The sequence below is a fragment of the Lampetra planeri genome, chromosome 16 (genome assembly GCF_965212315.1).
Source record: "Lampetra planeri chromosome 16, kcLamPlan1.2.h2, whole genome shotgun sequence".
NCBI classification, from domain to species: Eukaryota; Metazoa; Chordata; class Hyperoartia; order Petromyzontiformes; family Petromyzontidae; genus Lampetra; species Lampetra planeri.
Window position 1 is genome coordinate 12,368,220 of NC_136122.1, and position 17,932 is coordinate 12,386,151.

At 53.8% G+C, this 17,932-nt stretch overlaps 1 protein-coding gene across 1 annotated transcript; it reads left to right on the plus strand.

Moving 5' to 3' along the window:
- Nucleotides 1-207: 207 nt before the first annotated feature.
- Nucleotides 208-17,605, plus strand: LOC144723072 (basic helix-loop-helix ARNT-like protein 1). Its single transcript, XM_078601628.1, has 16 exons — nucleotides 208-771; nucleotides 5,361-5,408; nucleotides 6,333-6,374; nucleotides 7,389-7,546; nucleotides 8,055-8,134; nucleotides 8,700-8,795; nucleotides 9,855-9,972; nucleotides 10,398-10,562; nucleotides 10,970-11,450; nucleotides 11,682-11,788; nucleotides 12,600-12,750; nucleotides 14,078-14,169; nucleotides 15,216-15,327; nucleotides 16,228-16,321; nucleotides 16,700-16,775; nucleotides 17,281-17,605. Exons 1-16 carry the CDS (start codon nucleotides 446-448, stop codon nucleotides 17,427-17,429), a joined length of 2,295 nt encoding a protein of 764 aa, XP_078457754.1. The 5' UTR covers nucleotides 208-445; the 3' UTR covers nucleotides 17,430-17,605.
- Nucleotides 17,606-17,932: the final 327 nt, after the last annotated feature.

Consider the following 17,932-nt stretch of genomic DNA (forward strand, 5'->3'; position numbering starts at 1 on the left):
TTAGTCAACCCATAGCCCCTGGGTCTGTCCTGTGACCTCCTGCACCTAGACTGGCACAATAGTCAACCCATAACACCTGGGTCAGTCCCGTGACTTCCTCCTGCCAGATAATCTTTGACACTTCACGTAATAGTTTTAAAGTGTACCTAGCCTGGCACAAACGCTGTGGTGACATCACCTTTTAGTGCTGCCTACTGTTGTTGTAATGTGTGTGCGCATTGTTACCACGTTTGAATATAACCTTGACATTGAACCGGTGATTAACTCCATTTTGTGACAATTGTTGTTTTCTAGAAGCTGATATTTTTTGCCATTGATGATGGTGATGTTCGTGACTCCTCTGGTGGTTGCAGTGATAATACAACGCCAAGTTGCCATTGCGAATATCAAGGGACGATGATAACGATGTTGACAGCAGCGGCAATGATGATGGTGAAGACTGACGATGACGACGACGACGACATTATTACGTCTCTCCCCAGGTGACCTGCTCGCGGAACAGGGCTTGGATGTCTCCTCCACGGTTGGGGGGGATTTTTCCCCCGGCGGGGGCGGCTTGGGGGGCCTTGGCAGCAGAGGAAGTGGGGTGCCGAGGTCGCTCCCTTCGGGGGGCTCGGTAACGATGGGCCCTGGCGTACGAGTCGTGGGGGGGGGCGGCGGCGTTTTCCCGGGAGGCGGCACCCCCCCAGATTTCGTCGCCGGCAATCTGGCCGAGCTGGCGCCCGAGAGTTCAGGGTACAAGCGCAAGAGCAGCTCGGTGGACTACCCAGAGTGAGTGTCGCACGTTCACTACACACCCTGTCACTCACCTGGTGACCCACACACCCACCCAGTCACTCACCTGTTCACCCACACACCCACCCAGTCACTCACCTGTTCACCCACCCACCCTGTCACTCACCTGTTCACCCACACACCCACCCTGTCACTCACCTGGTCACCCACACACCCACCCAGTCACTCACCTGTTCACCCACACACCCACCCTGTCACTCACCTGGTCACTCACACACCCACCCAGTCACCCACCTGGTCACACACCCACCCAGTCACTCACCTGTTCACACACCCACCCAGTCACTCACCTGTTCACTCACCCACCCTGTCACTCACCTGTTCACTCACCCACCCACCCAGTCACTCACCTGTTCACCCACCCACCCTGTCACTCACCTGTTCACCCACACACCCACCCTGTCACTCACCTGGTCATCCACACACCCACCCAGTCACCCACCTGGTCACACCCACCCAGTCACTCACCTGTTCACTCACCCACCCAGTCACTCACCTGTTCACCCACACACCCACCCTGTCACCCACCTGGTCACACACCCACCCAGTCACTCACCTGTTCACTCACCCACCCTGTCACTCACCTGTTCACCCACACACCCACCCTGTCACTCACCTGTTCACTCACCCACCCAGTCACTCACCTGTTCACTCACCCACCCACCCAGTCACTCACCTGTTCACCCACACACCCACCCAGTCACCCACCTGGTCACACACCCACCCAGTCACTCACCTGTTCACTCACCCACCCAGTCACTCACCTGTTCACACACCCACCCAGTCACTCACCTGTTCACTCACCCACCTACCCAGTCACTCACCTGTTCACTCACCCACCCAGTCACTCACCTGTTCACTCACCCACCTACCCAGTCACTCACCTGTTCACACACCCACCCAGTCACCCACCTGGCCACACACCCACCCTGTCACTCACCTGGTCACCCACACACCCACCCAGTCACCCACCTGGTCACACACCCACCCAGTCACTCACCTGTTCACTCACCCACCCTGTCACTCACCTGTTCACTCACCCACCCAGTCACCCACCTACCCACCGACTGGCTTGCTTACTTCATTCGTCTCAGTGTAACACTGGCATGTCGTTCGAGCTGTTCATACGATTTCCATCAATCGTTAAGACAATCGATTCTCACTCGCACAACGTGAGCCCCGAAATCGATTTTTATAGGCGCTTCGTTGCATGCGCCCAGTAAGAACGATCCAAAGTCAATATTAAATCAACGCAAATTCGGTTCCTATCGCCCCATGAGCCACCATAAATGATTCCATGTATTTTGAGAGTCGAGGTGATTATTCTGGGCGAGTGTGCGATCAGGCCTAAATGCCAAAAACGCCAAACGGCCAACAACAAACAGCACTGTCAAAGTTGTAACAGATAGGAGTAAAACACGTTTAATGAGGTTAGTATTAGAGCAAGAAACGATGGGAGTGAATTCCAAAGTGGAGCAGTGCAATTTGTACGTATTTTTGTTGAACTTCTTTCGAACTGTACGTAGCCAACCGTGCTAATCGGAAGTGTGTCAAATTTAATTGTGCACCTCTCTCGAAGATACTTTGTGTTTTTCCGCAAAGTACGGTTAATCCTCAACCCAGATAACCTGCCCGCAGACCATAACGGGCTGCCTTGTAGGGCGAACGGACGCGTTCAAGGCTGCCCCAGGTGCACGCCCTTTTCCGTTTGTTGATCTAAGACCACCGTAGGTCACTGCCGTGGGAGTGTCGATGCCACCGCTGACAACAACCTGCCATGTCGTTCTCAATTTCAGCCTCATGGACGTTGTGTTTGAGTGAGTAAGAGAGCGCGAGCTCCCCTCTTCGCTGCTCGTTCACCTTCGACGAGTGTCCGTGGGGCTCCCGTGGTGCCGGGTTACAGGGCACGGCTTGGTGTGAAGCTGGTGGTTAAGGGGCTTGGGACACACTTGAGCCGTCACCTCTGAGAAACCTGGGTTTGAGTACGGGTCTCGGACACTCGTTATTAAACCGAGTCGATGGCCACAGCCCGGTCACCGATGGCCACGTATAATCAAAATTCCATCACGTCGCAATGGGGTTTCTGCTTCATGTGGCTGCATTTGAGATTTGAGAATTTGGGAAACCATATCGGTTTCACTGCTCGTGAGCTGGCGGTCTCAGCTGGGCCACCAAAAGACTGCACATGGAAAAAAACATCTGTGTCAAATTTGGATCTCTGCTTCATGTGGCTAAATGCTAGATATGAGAATTATTTTTTAAAATTAAAGATTGGATTGACTGCCATGCCACGACAGTTCCTCTCTCGCACCCCCCCATCGAGTGAGGATTACAAAACGGTCACTCGAAGGCATCTCAGATGCAGTTCCCTGAAACCCCCTTCCAAGGTGCCGCTCTGGAACCAAAGGTGACGCTTTATCGCGAATATCGCGAATGGACCCCGTGTCTCACGACGAAAGTTAAGCCCCGAAGCAGAATTGGAATAAAATTTCTGAAAAAACACGACTCGCTCTTTGCTCTAAGGTTTCACACTCTTGCTAATGCCACCGATTTCTCGCGCCCTCTGCTTGTGGGTGGTGGTGGTGGTGGCGGTGGTGGTGGCGGTGGTGGTGGCGGTGGTGGTGGTGGCGGTGGTGGTGGTGGTGGCGGTGGTGGTGGTGGTGATGGCGGTGGTGGTTGGGGAAGCTTGGCTTTACTTGCCGGTCGCTGCTCTTCTTTCTCTTTCGCCGCATGAGTTCATTTATCCCTCTTTTTTTAACCGGGACAATTTCTGAGGCTTAGCGCGATTGCACGTGGCCGCCTTGGTTTAATTGCGCAAATCGCGCCTCTACTTTTGTGAAATACATGGGGGTGGGGGGGGCGCCCGTGTGGGAGTGTCGGACTTTCACAGCGATTCGTTGAGAGAGGGCGAGAGGGCGAGAGGGCTGGGGTGAACGGGTCAGGGGGAGCTCCGCTTCTTCCCATGATCAGCGTGGTACCTGCTGTCACAATCTGGATGCCGCGCCTCGCTGTAAGGTAGCGAATCTAGAAAATTACCAAATTATCCCCAGGATTCCGCCCTCCAATGCTTGGCACGGGTTCCAGTGGCTGGGTCTGGAAGGCCCAGCACAGGCATTGATGTGTAATTGCTCACGAAATACGACATATTGATGCGTTCACGTAGTAAGATGTTAAATATCTTGTGTGAGGTGACGAGTGGAGAGGTGGCGTGGTGGTTATGAAACTGATGAGCTGAGTTTGATTTCCGGCCTCGATCAGTATCAGCCCTGAGTGACGTCTCAGCCGGTCCTGGATCTCCTCCTCCTCCTTTACCAACCGCATCAGAATCTGCATCAGAATCTGTATTTATCCTGGAGCAATCCGATGAGCTATGAAAGCTCCTTTTCACACATGTCCAGTAGTTGGGGGTCAAACAATGCCCATGATTGAAAGGTGTGAAGATGTCTTCATCCAGCAGTGGATTGACACGGTGGCGAGATGTTGACTACCTCGCCTGGTATACAAGATATCGTGTGTTATATTATATAAAGGTCACGTAAGGTCCCATGCAGAGACATCGTATTTTTTAAAAGTCTGACAGTCACACTTTAGTGAATGTCAATGTAAAGTAGTTTTTCCCATTAAAAATGTAATATTCCAAACTCATATCAAGACGGTTCAAGACTCAAAGCCTGGGCGTGTATATACAAAATTACTGCAGTTTTTGTTGTTCGTTTTCGAGAGCGTATCTCTGATTGTAACAAGAGCATCCTGCAGAAGGCCAATCGCGCAAACGAGACTCAGCCTGGTCTCTCGACTTCTCAACCCGGGTTAACCAAAAACGAACTCGAAGCTCGAACAACAATAAAAAACACCACCGGCTGACCCACAAAGAGCGCGTCGCGACTCGCCCACGCTCGGAAGGCACGGACTTGTTGGTGCCGACGTCCACGAACCGGAGTAGTCGTGCCACGAGGTGACGCGCCAACGGGGCCGTTTGGGAGCTGCGACGGGGCGTTGGTTGCCGAGAGAATTACGCAAAGGGGCGGTTTGCTCCAACGGCCGCCCGTCGGCTTCCATACCGCCGATTAAAACTATTATAAACAATTTATTTTTTTATTTTTACCAGGTAAGGCCCACTGAGCTACTGATGTAGCTGTTTCTCTGAAGCGACCTGGCTATCACAAGTGATAGCTCAACGAAGTGGCTTCATCATCGCTTGGAAATGTATAGCAGCAGTCAAATACTATGAACGCGTGACGTTGATTCTCAATGTGGAGGGAAAAACCAGAGGACCTGGAGTAAAATTCACATTACCACGGGGAGGGAGACACAAACTCCAAATACACAGGCGTCACGGGCGAGATCGAACCCACGATCTCTTGTATACCAGGCGAGGTAGTCAACATCTCGCCACCTTAGCGGCCAGTCACTAAAGTGTGACCGTAGTTAACATACCGCCGATGAAACACCTTCACAGACAAAACGCGTGTTGGGAGAGCGTGTCAGCGGTGCGTGCGTACGCGCCATTTCCCCGAACTAAAGTTTGTTTTGTTTTGTTTCGTCCGACCTCTTCCGTTTCTCAGCAGCGATGGGTTGGACACGGAGTTCGATGCGGACGATCAGAGCAGCAGGTGGGTAGAGAGCGCAGAGAGTCACTGCCCAAGATCCCCCCCGAAGATTCATCCCTATCATCTCACAACGGTGTCACCCTGGTACATGCATGCACACACAGCAAGTTGGCAGCTATAGGACCAGCCCCGCCAGCCCTTGCCTCTGCCCGGCAGGAGCCTCACTGTACCTGCAATACTCTTTGGTTCTTTCGGTAAAGTCACGTAGGAATAAAATAAATTAGATCACGACGTTTCGGGCGCAACACAAGCGTCCGTCATCAGGTGGGACAACCACAGCAAGATACAAGCAGCTCTTTTGCCCACTTCACCAATTGTTTCTTGCTGTGGTTGTCCCACTTGATGACGGACGCTTGTGTTGCGCCTGAAACGCCGTGATTTAATTTATTTTATACCTACTTGACTTTACCGAAAGAACCAAAGAGTATGGATCCCTGCAGTCACGAAAACTTCAAATATAGATTGTACCTGCAATGCCACTGAAAAGCTGCTATTGCTTAATGTTTAATATTCAGGTTTTGTTTTCGTAACGCTTTACAATGAAGGTTGAAGGCGTTAATGCATTGGCTTTGTCCAATACGAACGACATTTTTGGCTACACCTGCGTGGCTTTTTCGGGACACTAATTCAAGAGAAAGCCGGACAAGTCTATGAAAGGGTTTCCCCAAAACTTGGTGGTAACATAAAACAAACCAGAGCTAAAAGGATTCGCCCTGCTGGCCAAGGTGGTGATGATGTCATCATGCGTGGGTGTCATCTCGCAAAGTCACTCGCCTCCCCTGCCGGCCAAGTCTCGGACACGTGACGTCACCTCGTTGCGCGGCTCGGAATGGTGATTTTATCATCGCTATCGAAGCGAACGCACGTTGGAAAGCGTTACGGAAATCCATGCATTATTTTTCTCTCCCCCTTGTTTTGTTTTTATAGAGGGGAGAGTGGTGACCATCCTTCCAAACCCAAGTACTCGAGGTGAGTGCATCATCGTGACCCCTAACAATTGTCGATTCGTTAAATTATCAACTAGCATCGATTCGGCGATTAAAAAAGTGTCGATTCTCACGCCGCTTTGGCTGAGTGACTGAGCTGGCATCGCTGAGATCCTGTTTGTCGAATCCAGGCAGCCGCCTGTGATTATACGCGGCTCTGCGGTGTAGCGAGTTGACACAGTCACAGCCGCCCATTCACTGGTGATTGCACGCAATGATCCATCACTTTAAACACATTCCTGCGGAGGGAGCTGGTAGGAACGTTGGGTTGCTCGGTCAATGGCCAGGGTCAACGGCGGCGTGGTGTATTCCGCAAATATGGCCGACTGTGAGGGCGGGCACAAGCCGGCGTGAGTAGGTTAAACGTTGAGTTTTATAAGGGCACCACGGGGTGACCAGCCCCTCCCCACCCAGCCCCACCCCTCCCACCCAGCCCCACCCTCCCCACTCAGCCCCTCCCCACCCAGCCCCTCCCCACCCTCCACACCCAGCCCTTCCCCATCCTCCCCTCCCCACCCAGCCCCACCCTCCCCACCCAGCCCCTCCCTCCCCACCCAGCCCCTCCATGCACGACGGACACAATAATCCCCTGTGGGCTGGTGTAACCAGGAGGTTCCTACCAGTATTTAATGTATGCACTTACTTTGGCTAAATCCCAGCCCTGAGAGAGTGGATTTGTTGTGCCGTGGAACCGTGAGAGACGCAAGCGGCAATAGGGGGAGCCCCTCATCCAAAAGTGGATTGCTCATGCCTGATGATGGTGATGATGATAACCCATCCGCCTTTTCTACCCCACATCTTTCTCTTCTGCTGTCTGGCCTCGCCTCTCCACATCATCATCGTCATCATCGTCGTCTTCATCGTCGCCATCGTCATCTTCGTCGTCATCGTTATCATTGTCGTCTTCGTTGTCATCGTCATCGTCTTTATCGTCGTCATGTTCATCGTCATTGTCGTCGTCATCGTCATTGCTGTGCCACGCCGCAACGCGTCGCAGGGAGGTGCACAGCCAGATCGAGCGCCGCCGCCGCCTCAAGATGAACCACTACATCGACGAGCTGGAGCAGATGGTGCCATCGTGCCGCGGCATGCAGCGCAAGCTCGACAAGCTCACCGTGCTGCGCATGGCCGTGCAGCACATGCGGGCGCTGCGCGGTACGGCGGATGCTTTTGGTTGGGGAAAAAAAAAAACTTTAACACGTGGTAGGCTTTCGCGACCAATATCATCCATAATCGAGGTTTTTCGGTTGGATCGCGTAAATATATATATGTGTCGTTAAAACCCGCCACCACCCGACACAGCCAACTAGTAAGGGTTGTCACGTAAACAGAACGTGGCCAATTCGTCACTAGTACAGCACTAGGGTTTCGTGTAGTGTATATTAGTATATAGTGTAGTGTATAGTAGTGTAGTGTATAGTAGTGTAGTGTATAGTGTATAATACTAGTACAGCACACAAGTTGTGTGTTGGAGAGCCAAGCCGCAACAATTACAATCTGAGTACGACGTTTCGCCAGTAATTACAACAAGCTTCATCAGGCGACAGCCAGATTTGTGGAGAAGTCCACCTGTTTCGTTCCCTATACAGAGGCGTAGATGTGGCGACCACACCGAAACTGTTTCAACGGAGCTCCTCCCGCGTGTGTGCTGCCTTGCCCACAGGATCCACGACGGCCTACACGGAGGCGAACTACAAGCCGGCCTTTCTCAGCGATGACGAGCTACAGCACCTCATCCTGCGGGTGAGTGGTGGCTCTCTGCGGCCTCCTCTGGCTCGTGAAAACCTCACCTCCCCTCCCTGCCGCCGCCGCCCGGTCTCCGTGCGCCTCGCCGGCGATATCATCTTCTTGGTTCTTTCGGTAAAGTCACGTAGAAGGGAAATAATAAAATAATAAAAATAAAACATAATAGAATACCATTCTCACAACGTTTCGGCCACAACGCAAGCAGTCGTCCTCAGGTGAAGAACACGGCTGTCGGATATTTGACACTCGCAAGCCCTCGGACAGTTGCCCGGCCGTTCAGCCGTACTTCGCCGCACCGTTTGCAGCTCCGTTGTCACGCACGACCGATGTTGGCCGTGGGCAGGCGTTGAACCGTCGCTTCTCATCACTCAAGTCGCGAATGTTTACTGCACCGTGAGATAAGATGCAAATTGCGTCGTCCGAATCGTGCGTCTGTAGAGTTGCGGTACGAGTAACGTGGTCGTCTGGCGAACCCTGCACCCCCCCTCATGTGCCCCCCCCCCATGCCCCCCCCCCGTCTCCTGTGCCCCCATGCTCACGACGCTGGTACCACCATGAGCAGCAGGCTTCGGACGGATTCCTCATTGTGGTCGGTTGCGACCGAGGCAGGATCCTTTTTGTCTCCGAGTCCGTCTCCAAAATCCTCAGCTTCTCGCAGGTAAGCTCCAGTGCCGGGCCGACGTAGTCCTAACAAGGATGAGAACAGTCCACACGTGTCTCTTTGTCTCTCCGAGTCCGTCTCTAACACCGTCGGCTCCTCACGGTAGCTTCCAGCGCTCGCCAGCATCTTGTCCGGTGACGCTGAAAGGCGAAGGTCAAGAGGTCGACGCGGCCGATGCCGATGATGCCACCACGGTTTGCCGGCGCTTCCTTCTGCTAGATCGTGTGGTTGCTGCGAAGTCGACGCCCTGAGTCTGAGATCGAGTCTCATTTACCATCCTCGCCGCCACTACTCGTTGGCTTTGGTCTTCCCCTGGCGACAAGGTTAACGTGTCCTTTACGGACCGCTCTCAACAGTTGTGCGTGTGTGCACGTCGCACACGTGTGGATATTCTGTGCGTTAGTGAATGTCGTATACTCCTGGATGGTGCGTGTTGTCCAAGCATGTTGTGCGTGTTGCGTGTTATGTGTGTGAATCCATGCACGCAGTGCGCCGGGTGGCTAATATGCAACAAGGTTGGCACAGCGGGGAGCACGGGTGATGCATATATTGGTCATCTCAGTGAACCCATAACACCTGGGCCTGTCCCGTGACCTGCCAGCAGCAGCAGCGAGAGCCTTGCACACGTCACGTGACGCCAGCGCCACTCAGTGGGGAATGGCGGCTTGCCGTTGTAGTTGCACACACGTGCTGTGTGTGTGTGTCAACATGTCCTCGTGGGGAACGCTTAGCGCACTACGCTACTAACCCAGCAGCGGCGACCCGAGTTCGATTCCCGCTCACGGCCACCAACACCGGTGACGATTATCTGAATTGGTCCTGGGCCGCACCTAGGTCGACTCAGCATCAAATGAGTACTTGGTGCAGTGTATAAACATCGCCACTGAGTGGTGTTGGCCACCCACCCCCTCGTGTGCCGTGCCCGCCTTGATAGGTGCTGCTCGCTAACAGCACTTGCCCCAACAGTCTGTTCAGGCTACACGAGAGATCTTTGTTTTTGCTGCACACGCGTGTTGTGCCGTGCCGCGTGCATGTTGCCTCTGCGAATGCGCATAGAGTGAGCTGGTGGGACAGAGCCTTTTCGACTACCTGCATCCAAAGGACATTGCCAAGGTGAAGGAACAGCTCTCGTCCTCCGACACGGCTCCCCGGGACCGACTCATCGACGCCAAAAGTGAGCACGGACACAGCCGGCGTGCGGCAGCATTCATCATCATCGACGACGACGATGATGGCGTCGATGATTACAATAACGAATACGACGATGTTGAATGGCTATAATGATGACAACGCTGATGGGTGCAATGATGATGATGACGGCGATGATGGCGGTGATGATGACGATATTACGATGTTCACGAATACAATGACAATATTGATGGATCTTGTTGGTTCTTTCGGTAAAGTCACGTAGAAGGGAATTAATAAAATAATGAAAATGAAACATAATAAAATACAATTCTCACGACGTTTCGGCCACAACGCAAGCAGCCATCCTCAGGTGAAGAACAGGTCTGGATGCAATGATGATGACGGTGACGATGAATACGACGACGACGGTGATGCGTTCGAATCAAACGAGGGTGGCGATCGTTGCAGCGGGGCTGCCGGTACGCACGGACGACGTCCACGCCGCGCCGTCGCGCCTCTGCTCCGGCGCGCGCCGCTCCTTCTTCTGCCGCATGAAGAGCAACCGGCCGTGCGCCACCGTTCGCCCGGACGAAAAGCCCTTCTCCACGACCTCCTCCTGCTCCAGGAAGAAAGGTCGGCGCCTCCCTGTCTCTCTACCACTTTCCCCCCCCGCCTGCCCGCTCACTTTATCGCACCGGTGCTGTTTGTTGCTGGCCGCTGGGTGTTGTGGCCCAGTGGGTATGTGCGTGTGTGTGATCAGATGTTCCGTAACTTATTTTGACACCGGACACACATTGGGGCCTTGCATCCCAGAGCGTCTCATCATCAGGAGTGCGTGTAATTGTGTTGTCGATGCCATGGCCTGGGAGCGGTCTCTCGCGGTGACGTCATTATTCCCTCGTTATCTTCATCATCATCATCAACATCATCATCAACATCATCAACATCATCATCATCACCCTTATAGATGGACTTACGTGGCTACAACCGTGAATAATAAAGCGAAGAGCGTACTTGGTAATGCCCGCGCGTGTCCACAGATCGCAAGAGCTTCTGCACCGTGCACTGCACGGGCTACCTCAAGAGTTGGCTCCCGGCCAAGGTGGGCCTCAAGGAGGAGCAGGAGAGCCGGGAGGCCCCACACGGTTCCTCGGGGGGGGCGGCGGCGGCGGCGGCGCCGGCGGCCGGCGGCGGGCCACAGGACGGGCCCGAGGCACCGGGGCTGGCCGGAGGAGGTCCCCTCGCCAGCCCGCTCAGCTGCCTGGTGGCCATCGGCAGGCTGTACCCGCCCGCGGCGCCGGCCGGGACCGGCGGCGTCGCGGCCGCTTCCGGCTGCGCCCGCCGCAACGGGGGCCCCGGCGCGGGCGACGCGGCGTGCCGGTTCGGCGGCACCGCGACGATGCCGGGCGGACGAGGATTCTCGGGTGGCGCCGGCGCTAGGCCAGGGGAGATCCGCGTCCGCGCTGCCGAGTTCGCGTCCCGGCACGCGGTCGACGGGAAGTTTGCGTTCGTCGACCAGAGGTTTGCCGCTGCCCGCACAATCTCCGCTGCTGAGGATATAAACCCGGGTTGATGGGCTTCGAGCGCGGCGCTGTTCCGCGCACGCAAATGCAAAGTAATCGCCGCGTGCGGGATTTCGATCGATGTTCTTCTGGGTGCCCGGGATCGGATACGAGTCGACGAATCGGTGCGAGCCTGGCACGTGGCTGAGCGAATTTTCGTCCCGCGCGTTGACGCCGCCGTCTGTGGCAGGGTGACTGCGCTGCTCGGGTACCTGCCCCAGGAGCTGCTGGGCACCTCGTGCTACGAGTTCTTCCACCACGACGACCTGGCGCACCTCGCCGAGAGCCACCGCCACGGTACCGAGCGCCCGCGTCCCGGGGTTTAGACTAATAGAAGGAGTCGCGGTCATTTTCGATCGCTGTGTTTTGGGGCCAGGGGAGTAGCAGCGGATATGTAAAAGCAGGCAGAGGGCCTACCAGCTTACCGTGCATCTCGATTGATCACCCTGAATATTCTGCAACTTCATACTGTTTTTCCCCACTGAAAACGAATTTCTTTAGAACTGAAATGAAGTTCTACAGCAATAACGGTACCAGATCCTGCCACCCAAACACGAATGCCAATGTCCGGACTGTCTGGATTCAAACTCAGACAGGTGGCAACTCGGCCGAACTGCTTTTGTGTTTCCTTTGCTGTCCTTTCCCGCGCACCTCCGATTAGCACGGTTGGCTACGTACGGTGCGAAAGAAGTTCAACGAACATACGTACAAACATACGTCGAGCCGAAGCTGTGTTGGGGTCATACCGAGGTCGCCCTGGTTGTTGTTCCACCGCAGAACCCAGAGTCGTGGCGCTGACATCACGCACAAGCGTATTGACGACAAAATGTGTCTGCGTATTAGTGTCGTGTGTGTGTTAGTATCGTGTGTGTGTGTGCGTGTTAGTCTCGTGTGTGTTAGTATTGTGTGTATGTGTGTGTTAATCTGGTGTGTGTGTGTGTGTTAGTCTTGTGTGTATGTGTTAGTCTCGCGTGTGTGTGTTAACCTCGTGTGTGTGTGTCTTAGTCTCGCGTGTGTGCGTGTTAGTCTCGTGTGTGTGTGTGCATTGCGAGCGCGTGCCTCCCCGCGGTGCGGGTACCACATGAGCTGTGCGCGCGGCTGCCGTCAGTGCTGCAGACGCGGGAGCGCGTGACGATGGGGCCGTACCGGTTCCGCTCGCGCGACGGCTCCTACGTGGTGCTCCGCAGCCAGTGGTTCAGCTTCCTCAACCCCTGGACCAAGGACGTGGAGTACATCGTGTCCACCAACACGCTCGTCTCGTGAGTGCCGCGGACACCCGCGGCGAGTCTCCCCGCTCGGCACCAAAGTAGTTTTGTCGAGGGCATGGGCCCCACTTCCTCCAAATCGCCATTGGTTGTTCCATCGGTAGCTGGCCACGCATTTCTTAGAAATATAGGCAGTGGAACGATGATGCGTTCATCGCTATGCCCAGCGAATATTACGTCGAGCTAATCCATCTTTTAAATAAAAAACACACACTTGTGATGTTTTCACGGAAATTACAAAACCTCTCCGGAGACAATCGTGACAACACTCACCACCCAGCTCACCCAACACCGGCGCCCAGATCTGTACCGATGGGGGGGGTGGGCAACATCGAGAGGACAAAACACGTGAACTTTTAAAATAGTTCCTGTTAAATGAGTGACGTTACGCTGCGTGCCAGCGCGATCAGTCGCGTGCGTCCCTGCCTCTGACGGGCAACGCGGCACGCCACTCGGCATGCCACTCGGCACGCACGAATTCATCCCCAGGGGCTCCCTCGACGCGGCGATCCTCAACTGGAGGGGCACGTGTCAATGTCCCAGGAGGTACGCGTGAGGTCATTACAAACGCGTGAAATTATATCACGCGTGAGAGTCGATGGTGAATGACCAAGTATGAATCTGCCAATAACAAATAACTAGGATACATTTTTTTTATCAAATTTAAATCCATGAAGACCTTTCTAAAATCATTGATAGTAAACAGTGTTGGTTTCCAAGAGGATCCAGCGAGCGCTAACAAATTACGTCATACGTATGTAGAGCGTCCGTTGAATTTGTTTTATTCGCAAGCTAGTTAGGATACCTCACAAAATGGACAGTTGGGTTAAAATATTGATGTTCATTATTCATACATTTATTTCTCAGAACCATGTGGGGTCAGGCAAGCGGTGTGGGGGGGGGGTTACTCGGTTGAAACAAAATTCAACCAGGGGGGTGTTACAAGTAGCCAACAAAGGTTTAAAAACCAGCGAGTATAGTGATAGGTTTTTACCCTTTCAACTGGTACAAAAAACGGACACCTTTATACAAGGCATCATGTTTGCAATAACCACAACACAAGCAGTCAAAATGCAAACAAAAAGAAACAACTCTGATGATGATAATGATATGCACTGTCCTTGAAGTTGATTGGTCCACACCCGAGACAGCTTTTCTTAGAGCCTAGTCTCCATTGGTGTTGGACCAGATGACGCCAAAAGGCGTACAACTCAAAAACAGCGCACTATATTTTGCCACTGGTAAAGGAGATGTCTCATAGTGAACCAGCGAGTGTTAACAGAACGACTTGTCGGCTCCGTTTGTCATTTCCGCTCTTGAGGAACGGCAGCGTCGAGGGCCTCGCCTCGGCCACGATCATCACGCAACCCGGGGCCTCGCCTGGACGGGACGGCCGGCCACAACCTCTCGACGGTACGTGGGCACCCCCCCCCCCCCCCCAATAGCTTCCAGCCCGTTCGTCGATCCACTGCTGGAAGGGTGAGGGGCCGCCCCACGCCGTGGAGGCCGGGAGGGTTATGTGACATTTGACCGCGCTTCCCCGCGCTGGTCAAGGCGGGTTTCTTGAGGGTGGGGGAGAGAAGAGTTCAGGACGAGAGCGGAATTTACTGCACTGCCCTCTGCCGCCCTCAACTTTGACTGCACGAGTTTTATTTGTGCGCATGTGGTCGCCCATCCTCACCCTACTCCAGGCTAAAACCCTGCGTAGCTCCTGAGGTATTACTAGAGATCGTGATTTGGTCGTTTGTAGCATGCGTCCTACTGCATGTATGTACGGTACATTTATATGCGATGGGTTTTGGTGCTTGAGTAAAGTTCACGTTGTTTCTGTGAGAATAAGCAGTGCACGCTGGGTGGAACAGTGGCGCAGTGGTTAGCGCACCATGCTACAAACCCGGTTATCTGAGTTCGATCTGTGGCCATGGCCAACACCGGTGGCGAGTGATTGATCTCTACCGGTCCTGGGCCCACCCCTGCTTTTATCATTGAAGTCCCCCCCAACCCCTCTCAATCTCCTCACATCCTCCATGGCTTTCTTATTAAACTAAACGATAAAACAATTTTTATTTTATAAGGTAAGGCCCACTGAGCTATAAGGCTATTTTTTCGGAAGCAACCTGACCACAAAAAATTGCTCAACGAAGTGGCTTATCATCATGTGGAAAGGTATAGCGGCCAGTACATGTAAATGCACGTTGATTATAAATGTGGAGGGAAAAGCCGGAGGACCCGGAGAAAAATCCACGCGACCACGGGGAGAGAGAGAGAGACACGCAAACTCCAAAATATACAGGAGTCAGGGTCGGGATCGAACCTGCAACCTCTTGTATACAAAGCGAGGCAGTTAACATCTCAACGCTGGGGAGCTTGGTCCCAACCTCACGGTTCTTCTTGGCCGTGAATCCGGGAAAGTCGCCGTTCCTGCACGTGATCGTCAGCCGAGATGTTCTTGTCGCCAGGCCTCAAGCGGGGATTGTCTCCCAGCGTTCCGGGCCTTCCGGGCGGAACGCGGCTCGGAGCCGGGAAACTTGGCCGCACGATTGCCGAGGAGTTCTTTGAGTCCCGAAGCAGGTTAGTAAGTCCGTGGGTCTCTCGGTGTAAATCCACGGGTCTCTAGTTAGATCGATGGGTGTCTGTGTGAGTCAATAGGTATTTGTGAATAATACTGCCTTAAAAGATGATGTCTATAACAGGCGGAATTCCAGGCAGTGGCCCCTTGTTCCTCAACACATCTCGGAGCACGTCACCTCGAAGAGAAGTCCCGTCCGCCGTGCAAGAACGAAAGACAAACGGAGAAGTAAGAGAGAAGAGAGACGGAGCGTGGCCAACAACAACCACCGCCACGCCATCTTGCAATGGCGGACAGAGCGCCAAGGGAAGAAAGCCAAGGCTTCCTCTCTCCTCCAAGAAGACAAGACTTGTCCCGGATCCTGTCAACCTGAGAAAGGGAGATGGCCATGAGAGTTTATATTGGTTACAGATGTACGGTGGTGACCCTGGAAGAGGGAAGATCCTGTTGCGTTGCTTCATGTTTTGTATTCCGTACATGAACCACGGCGTCACCGGTCCACCCTCTGCTGTGACGTATTGATCAGAAACGCAGTCATTTTACGAATTGCTTTTTGTGTTTAGTCTGTTATCCTGGCCCGCACCTCCGATTAGCACGGTTAGCAAAAGAAGTTCCACATACGTGCGTACAGAATGGAACAACGGCTGAAAAGTGCGCAAGGAAGCAAAGAGAAGGCGCATGCTTGTAATTGTGGAACTGGATCACATGGATAGAGTCCGCGTTCGCTGAACAACCTCATACCGGGTTCCTTGTGAAAATGAAACTCTTATCTAATTAAACATCCGCTCCTGGACATGAATTTCCACCTAGCAGTTAATGACGCAGGTGCGTCCACAGGCGTGATGGAGTGTTGCACCGCACCGCAGCGATCGTGCGATGTGTGCGCATGTGCGGCTGCTCAGGTTGCGATCGTCTCCATCCAGTTGCGACTGCAGTCCCCTGCAGCCAGACTCCCGGACGCCGCCTCCCTCCAACACGCCGTCGCCCGGCAACAAGGTCGCTCCGCACACTGTTGTCTTGCTGTTGTAGGCTGTGGGCACCATTTTACGCGACAAAGAGAATCCATTCGGATCTTTCGCACGGCAGTGTGACCCTACGCGCTGGAGAACGGACGATGGATGTCACAGAGCTACCTCTGAGATCCTTTCTAGATTAAAAACTCGTTCCTGTAGAACTGCTTTTTGTGTTTAGTTTCTTGCCCTTTCCTCGCACCTCTGATTAGCACGGTTGGCTACGTACGGTGCGAAAGAAGTTCAACGTGCATACATGCAAGTGACGTCTGCGCCACGGGGCTCCGTTCTTGGATTGGCTTGTCGGCTTGTTCTTTCTTAACGCCGCGCTCTGTGGTGTCGTGCGTTATGCCACGGTACGCAGCTGCTCACGGTGGAGTCTCCGTCCCCTTCGGCCCTCCTCCCGCCCGCGGACATGAGCTCCTACCACGGTCCTCTGGGTGAGCGCACTGCACTCGGCGCGGCCAATCCGCTGCTGGATGAAGGCTTGCCCAACCCACCGTCACCATCTCTCACATTTAATTATTATTCACCTTTCATTATTGAGACGAAGCGAATGCATGCACCTGGCATGCACCTGATGATTGGTAAGCACCTCCCACGTAACATAGTGCTGATTCTGGCCACTAAGACTAGGCCGCCCTGGCTGCTTTGACTAGGCCGCCGATTAACACGGTTGGCTAAGTACGGTGCAAAATAAGTTTAATATACATACAACATACAATGAGAAAAATAGACTTTACATTACAGGCGAGTGCGCCATTATGGTTCTTCTGTCCTGATGAAAAGGGAGGGAGGGTAAAGTTTTTATTTCACATTTGTGAAAAAAACGACCTATACCAATTACGAAAAATACAACCAACAAAAAAAGTAAGCCTTAACACACGATAAAAAAAATTTATCTTGTCCTATTTTTTTACTTCCCCGCATCCTGGCGTTGCCCAGGCGACACGGACTCCCTGGACCTCGACCTCATGAACAACCCGGGCAGCCCCGACGACGACGTGGCCATGTCCGTCATCATCAACCTCCTGGAGGCCGACGGAGGCCTGGGTGGGCCCGTGGACTTCAGCGACATGCCCTGGCCATTATGACTAGGCCACCCTGGCTACTATGGCTAGGCCACCCTGGCCACGATGACTAGGCCAGCCTGGCACTATGACTAGGCCACCATGGCCACTATGACTAGGCCACGCTGGCCACTATGACTAGGCCAGCCTGGCCACTATGACTAGGCCACGCTGGTCACTATGACTAGGCCAGCCTGACCACTGTGACGAGGCCAGCCTGGCCACTATGACTAGGCCAGCCTGGTCACTATGGCTAGGCCACGCTGGCCACTATGACTAGGCCAGCTTGGTCACTATGACTAGGCCAGCCTGGTCACTATGACTAGGCCACGCTGGCCACTATGACTAGGCCACGCTGGCCACTATGACTAGGCCAGCTTGGTCACTATGACTAGGCCAGCCTGGTCACTATGACTAGGCCACCCTGGTCACTATGACTAGGCCAGCCTGGCCACTATGACTAGGCCACCCTGGTCACTATGACTAGGCCAGCCTGGTCACTATGACTAGGCCAGCCTGGCCACTAT

Coding starts and splice junctions, on each gene's coding strand:
- LOC144723072 (XM_078601628.1), top strand. CDS start 446: ATGACGACGACGACGACATTATTACGTCTCTCCCCAGGTGACCTGCTC. Junction 7,547..8,054: donor GCACATGCGGGCGCTGCGCG/GTACGGCGGATG, acceptor CCTTGCCCACAG/GATCCACGACGGCCTACACG. Junction 8,135..8,699: donor TACAGCACCTCATCCTGCGG/GTGAGTGGTGGC, acceptor CACCATGAGCAG/CAGGCTTCGGACGGATTCCT.